The following is a 15,678-nucleotide window of genomic DNA, read 5'->3' as shown; positions in this document are numbered from 1 at the left end:
TCAGACGAGTGCCAATAAATGCACAAAGAAAAGTATAGATAGGGTGGGGTTAAGAGTAAGGCAAGTTTCACACTAGCATATGGCAGAGCTGCAAAGGGATGCGGACTTCCTCCGTGAAGCTCTTCCCACTGCCGCACCTCCTCCATTCAGCTCCGCCTACGTCGGCATGAGGCCTGCATATCATATTCTTTAGCATTAGGTACACAGGCCATGTCGACGTATGAGGATACCTCTGCATGCGTCGTTTTGTTGGTGCGGTGACAGCAACAAAATCCAACAAGTTGCGTTCGCGCAGGTCGCCGCACCATCAAAAGGAAGCATGCGGAGGCATCCGCATACATCGGCTTGGCAATGCTAAAGATAGAGTACACAGGCCAAGCCTGAGCTTATGTAACCACCAGTAACAATTAGGGTGCTAAATATAAAAGTATATACTGAGTGTTGGTACTGCCTTGCCAAGAAAGGTATACCCAAATAAAGGGAGCAAGGAGAACTCTTCACAAAGCTAACTGTGTACCACCATATGGATTCATAAATAAATAAATGGACAGGCTACCTTACCCATAACCGTGTATAATATAGTGTGGCACTCCTGCAGTGCAAACCAAAGCTCAATAGTGAAAAGTAACTTGGCACTCAACTTAAGAGTCCATAGAAGAAAATTGTATTATGCAGTCTGCAAAATGTTTCGGCCTACATGGCCTTCATCAGTCCGACTGCTTAAAAGTGTTGTGGAGAAATGGGGAACAAGCGTGAGTTCCTACTGTAATGTAAAACTTGTAGGTGACTCTGTGATAAGACAAGCGGCGAAATCCACGTCCAGCCTGATGCCCATCACCACTGACCTCCCATGCCTCATAAGGACATGCTATACTACCACACGGCAACTAATATAACTACAGAGAAACTGGTAACAAGCCTCCTTTTCAACGTAACAGGTTCTTCCTACAACTATTCTGAAGTAATATATGATACTAGGGAGCCGGACAGCTCACCTGCAAGTTTTCCATTACAGTAGGAACTCACGCTTGTTCCCCATTTCTCCACAATACTTTTAAGCAGTGGACTGATGAAGGCCATGTAGGTCGAAACATTTTGCAGACTGCATAATAAAATTTTCTTCTGTGGACCCTTAAGTTGAGTGCCAAGTTACCTTACTCGTAATGACCTCCATCTTCGGGGGGCTGTGATAAGACATTTTTAAGAAATGTGCCATATTTTGAACTTTATTTTCCATATAAAATTGACAACCACTGTGTCCCCATAGCAATGTCACAGTGTTAACATAGAAAACCAGGGCCATGTTGAAACAAAGAAGCATGACAAGAGATTTTTTCACGGAGGCGTGTACTTTTTCCCATGTATACACATAACCAATCATAAGCAGGCAGCAACATACTAGGAGAAAAAGAGCAAATCATACAAGTTCAGAAGAGGTATCTCAGTTTGAGACATGTAATGACAGTCATGGGTGATGTGATGTGATGGGTGATATGGTTAGATAGCTGTCAGTCAGTCATGAGACAACCTTTTTAATAATGAAAAAACACAAAAATTGAGCTTGGTTTGAGTTGGTACACATGCATGCTGGTTGGAACCCGGTCCTTGTCTGCCCTTATTCACACAGACGTCAACTTTGACACATGACAAGGTTATTAATATTAGACAGTGTAGGACCGCCCCGACCACAGAGTCACCTTGTCGACGGTGGGACGGCTTTTATGCTATGTTTGATCAAATACAGTAATACTAAGAACTCTGTATGATTCAAATGCACTTTTGCATTCTAGTTATTTAATTATAGCAGGGTTTTTTTCATTTTATCTTTTGTATGTTTTGTAACCTTTTTAACAATGCAGTTACATCAGTGAAAATTGTTTACCACTCTTTTCTAAATATCCCAAATGGTTACTTATATAATGTCTCCTCAACAGTGATTGAAAACTATTGTAGAATTGCAGTGAACAAAGTTCAAAATAATCTGCATTTTGGCTGTAGAATTAATTTAAATCATCTTCAGAAAATATAAATATATCATATTTTTTAACAAAATTTCACTGCCCTTAATTATATTTTATGAAACTGTCAACAAACTTTCAAATTTCCTCATTAAAAAATATTGAAGGCTGAGCTATAAGCTACGAATGCACCGCTGTTTTACCTCCTTCATCACACATGAATTTTCATCCTCGTAAAGCTTCATTCAGAGGAACAAACAGATCAGATGGGACAAGATCAAGTCTATAGGGAGGATGCTTTAATAGTCAATGCTGTTATCAGTCGTGGACAGGCGTCCGGCTCTTTCTTCATGGCTGACATTTGTGCAATCTTCCTTGCTTTTCTATCCATTCATACACACTTATTTGTTATGACAAAACACTTTCTCCATATTGTGCACAAAGTTTTCTAGACATATCGGTCCCAGACCCACCCTCGGACGACAAAAAATAATCTATTTAAACCATTGTGCACTTCTCTTTTATGCAAAAAAAGTGGGGCAGCCATTTCTTCTCCCACCAAAGTCACAAAGGAACTGAAGTAACATGCTCAAACCTGAACAGCAGTGATTGTAGAGATAGTAAGGAAAGCACTGAGAAGATAATGCAGCTAACAAAGGTTTTAATATAACCGCAGTGTGTAAACTTTTTTACTTTTCTCGGTAATATTGCAGGGCTCTGTAATTCTCATCTTCTTTTTTTTGTTTATCCTGTTCATCCACAGTTCCTATTTTGGATGACATGAGAAATATATTGGGTCCTATTCTAAATATCATAACAATGGCTAACTGGATAGGTGGACTATCCAGGTCACTAACGTTTGGCTTAGGGCCAAACTAGATAGCAGAATTTAGGGAGATTGTGTGCTATTCTATCTTAAGGGGGCTTTGCACAAAGCGATATTGCTAAAGCGTCACCGATTTTGTGACGCAGCAGCGATATCGGTAGCAATCTCGCTACATGTGACACTTAGCTCCGACCGGCTCCCCCCGCTGGCTATCGCTGATCGCGCGAGATCGGCCTGGTCCATTTCTCGTCGTTGGCTTCCTGCTGGCACCGACGAGCGAACCATGGACGTGGGCGGAAGATGGTCATCATCGCCGCATCTGACAAGTATCGACCGCCGACCGCTGCTGCATCGCTACTGAGATCTGCTTGTTTGGCAGCTCACTAGCGACCATTTAGTGATACACCAGCGATCCTGACCGGGTCATATCGTGGTCGGGATCGCTGGTGCATCGCTAAATATAACGGGGGCTTTAGGCTATATTCCCATGATGATCTTTTGATGAGTTTTAATGTTACAAAATTTCTTCACCATTCCTGCACCAATTAAGTAAAATAGGTTACTTGCATTTTTTAGAAAATATGCAGAGCAAAAAAAAATCACCAAATACTCATAGTGGGAAATTAGCCTTAGACTCAAGTAGAGGGTGTGGACTTTGCTGTAAGAAAGTAGTTTCAGTTAGCAATGGCCAACACATAAACAAGCAAAAGAACTAAACTGCAGAGCTCACATGGAGCAATGTTGAGGCCGATGAAGTTCAGTCATTAGCTTAGATCATAAAGAAGTCAGAACAGGCAGCAGACAAGTGACTGAGGTCAGGAAATCAAGCTATTCAAAACCAAAGGATACAATAGAAAATACCCTGTAGAAGACTATGGAAGTAGCCATTTCTGAAATGGCCATTTACATATTTAAGTTCCCAGAGGAGCATTGCATAGCTTACGCTTCCTTATGCCAGCTTGGTATTGTCAGCAAGGAGAAAAATTCCCCCTTGGAGCCACAATGTAGTCACAATGTAGAAGACTAGGAACTCAAAAATACCTTGTTACTCAGGACAATTGAGATGATGAAAGGACAATAAAAATCCTTTTGAAACACATTTGAGCTTTGGCTAGACTTAGATCAATTTGAAATTTCTTTCTCGTAGACCATTTAAGAGGTCAGTACTTACCATGACCCCACAAGGACAGGAGGACAGTGGCAACCAGGAACTAAATAACCAGAGAGGTGAGCTACTGCACCATTACAAAGATGATCTGACAATGTCTGTGCTGATCTGGTGAAATATACATTTCACAGTGAATACCAGTGTGGCAAGTGTGACCTGTGGACTCCTATTGGGCACTCATGTTTAATGCCATCTTAGTGCTAAATAATATATATGACTAGGTATTTTATTTTCACTAATAACTAATAAGTTGCTTAGCCCAACCTTTTCACATTGAATATTACTATAGAAGAATAAAAAGTTTGTTTAATCAAAGCCAACATGTATCTTCTATGAAAGTCAAAATTGCAGCTTGATATAAAGTATATAATATATATAAATCTGCTAGTAAATTTAGAGAAATTCTATCTGCAGATTACCTGTATGAAGATCTGTACCTGGTTGGGTAGTCAGGCCAGAGAGCGAATCCTGTAACTGATATGTTGATGATGATGAGGTGCCGTCCACCGTGTTATTTGGGGTCATGTAGGCTGAATATGTTGATGCTGAGTAATACTGTGCATATTGGTTTTGGCCGAAAGCTGTGTAAGAGGGATAATCCTAGAACAGTAGGAACAATTTATTAAGTGAAGTAGTAAAATGATTATTTGAGATTTGGCAGGAGGAAGGATTAATTAGCACTTAACAGTAGGTTGATGCCGATATCCTGTTACTTCAGGTACATTTAACATTGAATTAGCACAGAACCAAAGAAAATCGCTTTCAAAATGCTTGGTCTTAAAATATTAGTCACATTCAGTGCTGTGCTGTAGCCTATCATTACAGAACATTCCTGAAAGCCAAGTCCACAGGTGGCTATGAGGTATTCTAAAAAGGCATACTCTTAGCCTTTTCATCCATCTCATGCATACATTTTTCCCCATATGTGTATCTTGTATAATATTACCAAATGGAGACCTGCCTGTTGAAAGCAAATCTCTCACATCGGAAATATCATGTCAATTAATGAATTAAATTGCAAAACTATTTTAGCAAATAAAACCTAATAATTTCATCCGTAAGTGTTAATAAAAGTGACACTGGAAGAAGGTTAGAAGCATAATACATTCACCGGTAAATTTAGGAAATAAGAAGTTATCCAGCTGAGAGTCACCCTCAAATCCAGAAAATGGCTGATAGTTATTTAGAGATGGCATCTGTCACTTTAACCTTAAAACCATATATCAAGTTATTTTCTTCCATGACTTCAATTCCAAACAATTTTTCCTAAGAATAAAAGGAAGTCAACGTATCTTCTTTCCATGTGTGCTTTTAATATTACAGAGACATGCTGAATATTGGATTTGTTTCTTTCAGACTCTCTTTTACATACTGTACAATGGTTGATGATTTGTGGTACAAATCCCCAAATTAAAATACTGAAGTGAAATCACTGCAAGGAAACCTATACACATACTGTATATGGATCAGCCAGCCCTCTAACAATTACAGGATAATGGTGGATTTACAAACTCTTTGATTGGCATATGTTACCCCAAAGCTCAGATGACCGGCTCCGAAAGTATGATAATTGCCATACAGATCCAACATATGCCAAAAAAATATATTAACATATAGTGAGGTATGCATTAGTTTAGTAAAATATGTTATTGAACAAAGGTATCTCAAAGATATATAGTGCCTCTTACAGAAGGCTGAAATCTGATTTGAATAGAAAGTTTTTATAAGGACTTATGCAAAAAAAGTTACAAATAATGTTGCTCACGATTAGCAAATCACATTAGTGGTTTAATTTCATGAGAAAAAAGACATATTATTGGAGAGTTTATTTTAAAGGAGATCTTTAAGAATGTTATTAAATGCCTCAATCACATGATTCAAACTGCAGCCCATCCTATTAACAAGTCAAGATAGGTTGCAGTCTGAAGAAACACAACTTGAGACCTGTGTCTCAACTGACAGAAGAGATGTATTATAAAAACACATACCTCAATGAGCTGTCAGAGCAAGGCTATGACATGATAAGAAATAAATCTTGCTGACTCATGGCTCATGGAGGACAGGGGATTGAGAAAAAATCCTTTGTGCTCTGTCAGAAAGGAGAAGATTAATTTAATCTAATGTCATAATCCTCCTCACTGAGTGAGGTATGTGTGATCCCACACTTCTGTCAGTTGAGATACAAGTCACTGGTTGTGTTTCTTCGAACTGCAACCTGTCTTGACACATGACTAGGAGAGGCTGCAGTTTGAATTATGTAGAGGAGGCCATTTTATCACATTCTTGGAAAACCTCTGGTAAGGAGGTGCCCATTAGGTATTATAGGTATTGTGCTAATTTTACACATCAATTTTTTAAACAAACAGTAGTTTTTCTTACCTGCTGAGGATTGCTAAAGTTTGTTGAGTTGGTTACGGAGTTATTTGCATAAATACTTGAAGATGGGGTAAAACTAGAACCTGTAAAAAAAAAAAGGTAATATGACTAATTATTTTGGAGTGAAATAATTATTTGATAATGAATTATTTTAGGTAAAAGACAAACAAAAAGATCTGTCAAACTTAAAAAAGGATATCAAATCTGTACAACTTCTTTAAAAAAAAGCAAAAGTGAGAAACTTGCTGTCATCCTCAGTCAATGGTCACATCTCTTGTGATCAGTTATTATATGCATAGATCAACTGTCAACTCCAAAGTACTCCTACTATGAAGAACTATGTATACTGCATTCGGCTATTTCTTTTTTATTCCTCATGGAAATGCATGACCATTGATAATACCTTTCTCCATGTATTGAACTGTGTCATTTATGTGAAATAACTTTATATATTTTTAAACTGTTAACAAAGAAACGGCGCAAACTAGAGTTGTAGGAGAATATCCAGAATGGGCAATATATGTGAAATACAAGTCCTTAGTCAGATACTAAAATAATATTTAATAATTTATGAAAATAATATTAGATGGTGAATATTCACTTTTTATATGGTTTTTATATTTATCTATGATCTATCACATTTTAAAAGACATCAATTCTATACCTGGCATTTGGTAGGAATAAGGTGTTTGGCCTGGTTGAGGTGTAGAAAATCCGGGACTGTAACTGAGGCAACCACTCTGCAATGGAGACTGAGTTTGAGGGAGACCACCTTCTGTCTTGATACCGGGAAGCATTACTCCTAGATCTGCACCAGATGAATAGAAATATTTCTTAATAGCAGTTACGTAATGCATGAAGAGGGCTCAAAACCGAACACACACAGCGTAGTGCAAGGAAAAAAAACATACCATATGTTGGTAAACTGTAAGGCTGTCCAGTTTGTGAGTATGCTGTGTAAACTGTAGGTTGCTGCATTCCAGAGTACTGGGTCTGACCTGCATAGGCTGACATAGTCTGAGCTGCAGGTGTTGAGAGAATATGTGGATAGGGTCTAACGTCAAAATAAAAAAAACAAAATAAGATGAATTTCGTTTTAATATATAGCATATATGATATTTGTTAGCTTGTTTCCCTTATCATAATTTTGTTCTATTTTATCATAGAAGGCTGCTTTATCTCCCTTTGTTTAAAGCAGCAAATTGAATTGAACAGATAAAATAAAAGTCTAATATTGAAGCATAGAACTTATGCAGGAAAAAGAAAACTGCAGCAAAACAATCATAGACTTAGTGAGTTTTGTAATTAGAATGTTCATTCTTTATCAACAATGTAAGATCTGACCAACAGAAAAGGTCTATGAAGACAAACACCCTTATAAATGTTGATAAGCTAACACTTTGACACTGCACATGTGGTGACCAAAGGGAGCATAAACCAAATTCAAAATCTCAAGAAAACAAAAGTCATTAAACAGATTTGTATATAAAAAAAAGTATACAACATTTTATTTATAGCAAAAATAATGCCCAATAAAAAAGTTACAAAGTGGAAAACATGGATTGCACACTGAAAAGGAGTCAAACAGTAGGAGAGGACACATAGTGACCAAAAACACGAAACAAATGCTAAGTAGCAACTATGAATAATGAAATTAATGATAAATAAATATCGCATAACATGTTATATAATACACAATATTCCCTATGTGGTATTTCGTATCTTTAATTACATTACAGTATTCATAATTTCCACTTATCACTTGTTTCATGTTTTTGTGCACTTTGTGTCTTCTCTGGCTGTTTGACTCATTTTCAGAGTCCAAGCCATGTTTTAAAGCTTGCAACTTTTTAAACATACATCCTTTTTGCTAGAAAGCAAGTTTTTTTTATATAACAATCTGATGACTGATTTCCCTTGTTTGTTTGTTTTTTTGTGATACTTTTCTTGTTACATCATTATTTTTTTATTCTTCTCAGCACCTTTTTTTTAGTGGTATGGCCAACTTCAGAGTTCCCACCAAAAATGCTCTGTAATATTTTGTATCCCTTTGATGAAGTTAATTGTACCACTAACAAAAACACGTCTGGGATGAATAAATAAAAAAGATGTAACCAAACATAAGATCTTTCTAAGGCATAATAGGGTTAAAAAAGATCATTTATGTTCCTTTGGTCATATTGGCACTACTTTCTGATTACAGAAAATGTAACAAATGCCCTGCAGTAAATAAAGAGATACTAATAGTGCATGATAATGATATAGAGTAATAAGTTCACATAAATTTGATAAAAAAATAGTAAAAGTCATCCCACCACGTCTAGGTGACCCTGTTCAATACAGTCCTAACCATTAGTATGAAAATAACATGTACATCATTTGAAATATGGTAAGGTTTTAATACTAGAGGTTGAGACCTTCCTGAATAGGATCACCTTGACGTGGTGGGATGGCTTTTATGTTTTTTTTATTAAAATTATGTTAACTACATACCCTATATTATTTTCATACGCTATTGCTATTTATTTATTTATTGCAGGGTAGTTGCTCATTTTGTTTTTATCTTAGGTTTTCTCTGTTTAGTGGCCAGTATGCAAATGTGCTCATGTGCTGCATGCATACTAACTTATATTCCAGTTCATCTCCTTGGATTTTTGGTTCAGATTTTTATACTCTGTGCAAATAAGACTGTAGCCTCCCTTTTGTTAGAGCTGCACATTACTTTTATATAACTCCCCATGACTGGGTGTACATTAGTCAGGGTCTCGGTCCTTCTTGGCCCTTATTCACATTTACGTCATTTGACATATGGTAAGGTTTTAATTCTAGAGGTCCCGAATAGGGTCACCTTAATGCGGTGAGATGGCTTTTATGTTTTTTTGATCAACAATAAGTGAACTAATTACCCCATGTTACTTTCATGCACTATTGCTGTTTTTTAGTTTACTGCAGGGTATTTGGTCATTTTTAGTGTTGAGCATTCCGATACCGCAAGTATCGGGTATCGGCCGATATTAGCTGTATCGGAATTCCGATACTTAGTTCCGATACTTTTTTCATATCGAATACCGGAATCGGAAGTTCCCATAATGCTATGAGCCAGCTCGATTTGATTCAGCCAATGGGGATCCTCAGAAGTGTGGGCACATCCTGTTAGGCATGTAGGCATGTTAACTACTGGCATGGCTGTGATTGGCTGCTGAAATGATGTCATGATGCACTATAAAAACCGCTGCCGCCGCCATTTCTGGTCACTCTGCTGTGAATTCAGTTAGGGACAGGCTGCTGTTGAAGACTGTGAGGGACAGTTAGAAATAGCGATCATCCAAAATATCTATTGCTCTACCCAGGCTACATAATCCACCACTGTAGCATTTTTGTAGCCCAGCAGCGCTGTTTTAATAGCTGTCTGCAAGGACTGTGTGAGTGCAGACCCACGCTGTGTAGTGTGTCCTGCAGGCACGTCTGCTTGTAGGCCGCCCAGCGTGTGTCTCTGCCTCATACACATTTTTCTTTTATTGCTGCTTTTTTTTTCTCCTGTATAGTGTGCTTCCATACGTATCCATATACGTTGGTTGCAAACACTAAAGGAGTGGACAGCGGAGCCTTTCAGCAGCCTTTCAGTGCTATAGCCCATTTCTCTGCACTGTTTTTGGCTGTCTGATAGGTCTCTCTGTGTGTGAGTGCATCTCACATTGCAGTGTGTTCTACAGCCACCACTAGCTGTAGTCCACTCAGCGTGCGTCACTGCCTCATACATAGTCCTTTTTTTGCAGCTAATTTAGCCAGATTTTTGCTCCTATATTAGTGTGCTTCCAACCGCATCCATCGTCATTGGTTGGTTGCAAACACTATATAGGATTAGATAGAGGAGCCTTTTTGCTGGCTTGTGCCCTTCAGGGCCAGCCAGACTAGTATCACCCTATTTTTTGGAGCCTCATCAATTGCATTGTAGGTTAGCTTCCTGCATTGTAATCGCTCCAAAAAGTTTGTGATACTATAGCTTTCAAACTTTGGTCACATCCTTTTCTCCCCCCCCAAAAAAAAGGAAATAAAGTTCACCAAACACTCCACTTTACAGTTGTCTAGGCCACATTAGATCATATTAAAGTGTAGTACACACACTCTTAGCCAAATTAGTGTTTCTTATACTGGTTAGCAGGTGTTCAGGAATAAGAACACTAAGCCACCCTTTTTTTACTTTTCTGCCTATCTATCAGTCTACCAAGATGAAGAAGGCAGGGAGTAAGGCACGTGGTCGTGGCCGTGGAGTTTCAGCAGGGAGAGGACGGGGGGATTCAGCAGGGAGAGGACGTGGGGATTCGGTGTCTGCTGCGGCCACCAGTGACCCGGCATCCCCCACTTTTACCAGGCAACAGTCCTTCATGCGCAGCTTTGTAGGACCTCGCCGTACCCCACTGCTGCGTGACGAACAAATTGAAGCCGTTGTCGGATGGATGGCAGCTAACGCATCCACTTCAATGACTTCCGCATCCTCCCAAGGCCAGAGCACTGAAGAGCAACCATCTGTCTCTTCACCACCTGCCAAATTGCCCAGGCAGTCTGAGAGCCCTGGACAGGAGCCATCTCAATCTTTACTTCTGTTCTCAGAATCTGTTGGCTTGGAAAGAGGTGGCCAGCCAAGCAGCATTCTAGAGCGTGAAGAAGAGGGAGTATGCAGTGATGCGCAACTGCTTTGTCCCTCTGAATTTGAAGAGGCGGGTGGGCCAGTGCCTATTGTCAGCACACCTCAGTGCTCATCTGATGATGATGAGACTCAGTTGCCAATTTCAGGTGCGTACGGTGCTGGCGAGACAACCCAGGACCAGCCGGTGCTTGAAGAGGGGAGTGGGGATGATGAGGTCCTTGACCCATCATGGCGTCAGCCACAGGAAGGTGGTGGGAGCAGCTCTGAGGAAGAGATTCCTCGAACGGCCAAAAGAGGAGGGAGAGGGCGGGGGCAGACTTGGTTGCCTGTAGCCTCCACTTTGGCACCCGTGAGGAGCAATCCTCTTTCAAAACACAAAACGGGCGCTCCCAGGACTTGCAGTGTGTGGTCTTTTTTTGACACATTTGCAGATGACATTTGCTTTGTCAAATGCAAGCTGTGTCATCAGAAAGTGAAACAAGGGAAAAATGTGAGCAACCTCAATACCACAAATATGTGGAAACATGTGCGTACCAAGCACGAGGTGGAGTTACACAGACACACTGAAGATGTAGGCCAACCTTCAGCAGCACCTACCACCTCTTCAGCTCGTGTTGGGGCCTCTTCCTCCAGCTCACACACAGCTGGTTCGGCTTCCTCACTGGAACGCCATGGAAGAACCACTGCCACTGTTGTCCAGAGACCCAGTGAAATTCCACCCACTGAACCACGTTCGCAGTCATCAGCACACTCCCAGGCCACTCACCAGCAATCGGTAGCACAGGCATGGGAGAAAAAGCAGCCATACTCGGCAAACCATCCCCGAGCACTGGCTCTGAATGCCGGCATTGCCAAACTACTGGCCCTTGAGATGCTGTCATTCAGGCTGGTGGAGACTGACACCTTCCGGAACTTTATGTCATTGGCAGTTCCACAATACAATGTGCCCAGCCGCTTTTATTTCAGCAGGCAAGCCGTCCCTGCCCTGCAAAAGCATGTGGAGGGAAAAATTAAAAATGCGCTACTAAATGCAGTCAGTAGCAAGGTCCACCTGACCACCGATGCGTGGACCAGTAGCCATGGACAGGGACGATACCTTTCCCTCACTGCCCATTGGGTCAATGTTGTGGAGCCGGGTACAGATCTGGAGAGTGGCTCTGTATGTATTCTGCCAACTCCAAGGATTGCAGGAATGCAGTCTGTACATATTGAGTCCTCCTCCTACTCTAGTTCCTCGGAATCAGCACTGCGTGAGCCTGTTAGGCCAGGTATGAGCACAGGTGTGGCCAAACATCAACAGGCCGTCCTTAAATTAATTTCTTTGGGGAATCGGAGCCACACAGCACAGGAGCTCTGGAATGCCATCAAGCAGGAGAGCGATGTGTGGTTTGTGCCAGCGAATCTCCAGCCAGGTTTGGTAGTGAGTGACAATGGCGGAAATCTAGTGGCAGCTCTGGGCCTAGGCAACCTCACTCACATACCATGTCTGGCACATGTGCTCAATTTGGTCGTGCAGAGCTTTCTGAGTGACTATCCGGATCTTGATGCACTGCTGCACAAGGTTCGCCTAGAGTGTGCTCACTTGCGGCGTTCCAGCATGGCAAGATCGTGCATTGCATCTCTGCAACGCCGATTCCGCCTGCCAGAACATCGCATCATATGTGACCTCCCCACCAGGTGGAATTCAACGTTACATATGTTGGAGCGGTTGTGTGAGCAGCAGGCAGCAGTAATGGAGTACCAGCTGCATCAGGCGCACTGTGAGCCGGACACACTTCACCACCACTGAGTGGGCCACTATGAGGGACATCTGCCAAGTTTTGTGTGCCTTCGATGACTCCACGCGGATGGCCAGTGCAGATGATGCACTAATCAGCATGACTGTCCCCCTCATCTGTCTGCTTCAAAAAACCTTACTAGCACTAAGTGAGGAGGTTTTTGAAGAGGTCGAGGATGAGCAGTCAGAAATGCCATCTGCTTCTGGCAAGTCTGCGCAACGTGCTTCCACACAAAGGCCCAGGCAGGGGACACTTAGTGAGGAGGATGACGAGGAGTCAATGGAGGAGGAGGAACACATCTCTCCAGAGGAGGGAGGTACACAAGGCTCTAGTAGTCAGTGTGTACAGTGAGGGTGGGGTGATGCTGAGCAGGCAGAGATGCTGCCTCAAGCTGGGGACAGCGTTTCCGGTCCAGTTGGCAGTCTGCAGCACATGGTTGATTTCATGCTGCAGTGCTTGTTAAATGGCCGCCGCATCGCCAACATTCTCCACACGGCTGATTATTGGGTGTACACCCTCCTAGATTCTCGCTACCGGGACAACTTACAAAGCCTCATACCACAGTTGAACCGGGAGCGAAAAATGCAGGAGTACCAAGAAACACTTGTGCAGGCCATCATGTTCTCCATTCCCCCCGCAAGTGTTGCTGGTAGTGCTTTTCAAAGCAGCCATGTGGGTAGAGGCAGTGGAGGAAGCTCTGCACTCTGCACTGCAAGCGGTGGGAATGTGGACAGAGCAGGAGACAGTGGCAGACACTCATCAGGGGATCTGCTGCCATTACAGAACCCCAGTAACCCAGGAACAGGTGTGGATTGGGTAGACGGCTGCTGTACGCATAAACTGGCGGTGTTGGTGGTCACGTGAAATCCTGGAAACAGAGTGGAGACAGATGCCTAATTGGAGCACGTTGACAGTCTGTTGTAGCCTACAAACAATCAAAAACTGCCACCAAGTAGGCCTCGGCCTGCACCATGATTGTCCCTGGGCTCCAACAACGCCAGTTGGTGCTCAGAAGTGCTGTCCACACAGAAAAACACACTCGTTCATGTGAAAGTGGGGTTCGGTAACGTCAGCTGATCCCCTGCTGTGTGGAGGGCAAACTGCTGCTTCCTCCAAATTCAAACAACGTCTTATCTTAAACTGCCTCCAAGTAGGCCTCAGCCTACCCTACAAAATGACTATCCCTGGGCTCCAACATCGTCAGTTGTTGCTCGGAAGTGCTGTCCACACAGAAATAAACGCTTGTTCATGCGAAAGTGGGGGTCAGTAACGTCAGCTGATCCCCTGCTGTGTGGAGGGCAAAGTGCTGCTGCCTCCAAATTGTAACTACTTCAGATTTAAACATTCTCTGATTTGGCCTCTGTCTCCACTCTGTCTCTAGTATTTCCCCTGACCTCCAACACCGTCAGTTCCTGCTCACAGTTGCTGTCCACGCATTCCACACGTGTTCCTGTGTTACTGGGGTTCTGTAACGTCAGCAGATCCCCCAATATGTGTCCGCCACTGTCTCCTGCGCTGTCCACCTTCCCACTGCAAGCGGTGGGAATGTGGACAGAGCAGGAGACAGTGGCAGACACTCATCAGGGGATCTGCTGACATTACAGAACCCCAATAACCCAGGAACAGGTGTGGATTGGGTAGACGGCTGCTGTACGCATAAACTGGCGGTGTTGGTGGTCACGTGAAATCCTGGAAACAGAGTGGAGACAGATGCCTAATTGGAGCATGTTCACAGTCTGTTGTAGCCTACAAACAATCTAAAACTGCCACCAAGTAGGCCTCGGCCTGCACCATGATTGTCCCTGGGCTCCAACAATGCCAGTTGGTGCTCGGCAGTGTCTTTGGCATGGGTACTCCCTGTTGCCCAGCCTGGTTCCAGCACGCCAGCTGTTTCCGGGTAGTGTCAAGGTCACTATGCCACCAATCCGTTGTCCTGTCGTCTTGCGGCCGGGTTAGCTGACTCTACGGTGCCTGCAGTTTAGGTGACTCCTATTTGGGCTGCGGGAACTGGCACTGAAGGCTGGATCCGTAGGGCCAATGGGACATGGATCCCCTGTAGGACTGTGGGTTTCGGTAACTGCGACCGGCTTGCGGCCTGGCTACTTTGCTTTGAATGGGTACCTTCTGCTACCCACCCGGGTTCCAGCACTGTCTGCTGGTTCTCGCCAGAGCCTTTGGCCTAGGTGCCTCCATCTCGGTATCCGAAGTCCAGCACCGTCAGCTGGTCCTTGGTAGTGCTTTCTAGCACAGGTAGCTCCTGCCTAGTAACCATGGTCCAGCACCGTCAGCTGTTCCTCGGTAGTGCCATTGGCTCTTGTAGCTTTTGCTACCCATCTGGGTTCCAGCACCGTCAGCTGGTTCTCGGCAGTGTCTTTGGCACGGGTACTCCCTGTTGCCCAGCCAGTTTTCAGCATGCCTGCTGTTCCGGGCAGTGTCAAGGTCACTATGCCACCAATCCGTTGTCCTGTCGTCTTGCGGCCGGGTTAGCCGACTCTACGGTGCCTGCAGTTTAGGTGACTCCTATGTGGGCTGCGGGAACTGGCACTGAAGGCTGGATCCGTAGTACCAATGGGACATGGAGCCCATGTAGGACTGTGGGTTTCGGTAACTGCGGCCGGCTTGCGGCCTGGCTACTTTGCTTTGAATGGGTACCTTCTGCTACCCACCCGGGTGCTGGTTCTCGTCACAGCCTTTGGCCTAGGTGCCTCCATCTCGGTATCCGAGGTCCAGCACCATCTGCTGGTCCTTGGTAGTGCTTTTTAGCACAGGTACCTTCTGCTTAGTAACCGTGGTCCAGCACCGTCAGTTGGTCCTCGGTAGTGCCATTGGCTCTTGTTCCTTCTGCTGCCACTACGGGTTCCAGTACTGTCAGCTGGTTCTCGCCAGTTTCTCAGCCTTCTTGTACCTTCTGCTACATTTCCAAG

The 15,678-nt window shown here is 43.2% G+C and overlaps 1 protein-coding gene across 3 annotated transcripts in view; it reads right to left on the bottom strand.

The window, feature by feature from the left end:
• The window catches only part of EYA4 (EYA transcriptional coactivator and phosphatase 4), a 619,370-nt gene that overhangs the window by 138,467 nt on the left and 465,225 nt on the right, over positions 1-15,678 (bottom strand). For all 3 annotated transcript variants that reach the window (XM_073575843.1, XM_073575844.1, XM_073575845.1), the window contains 4 exons: positions 7,240-7,382; positions 6,993-7,136; positions 6,332-6,411; positions 4,372-4,552 (listed from right to left, as the gene is read on the bottom strand). In XM_073575843.1, coding sequence (XP_073431944.1) covers positions 4,372-4,552; positions 6,332-6,411; positions 6,993-7,136; positions 7,240-7,382 — 548 coding nt within the window. The remainder of the gene's footprint in view (positions 1-4,371; positions 4,553-6,331; positions 6,412-6,992; positions 7,137-7,239; positions 7,383-15,678) is intronic.

Source organism: Dendrobates tinctorius, unplaced genomic scaffold (genome assembly GCF_039654945.1).
Source record: "Dendrobates tinctorius isolate UK_male_01 unplaced genomic scaffold, ASM3965494v1 ptg000046l, whole genome shotgun sequence".
NCBI classification, from domain to species: Eukaryota; Metazoa; Chordata; class Amphibia; order Anura; family Dendrobatidae; genus Dendrobates; species Dendrobates tinctorius.
This window is presented reverse-complemented; position numbering and strand designations above follow the sequence as displayed.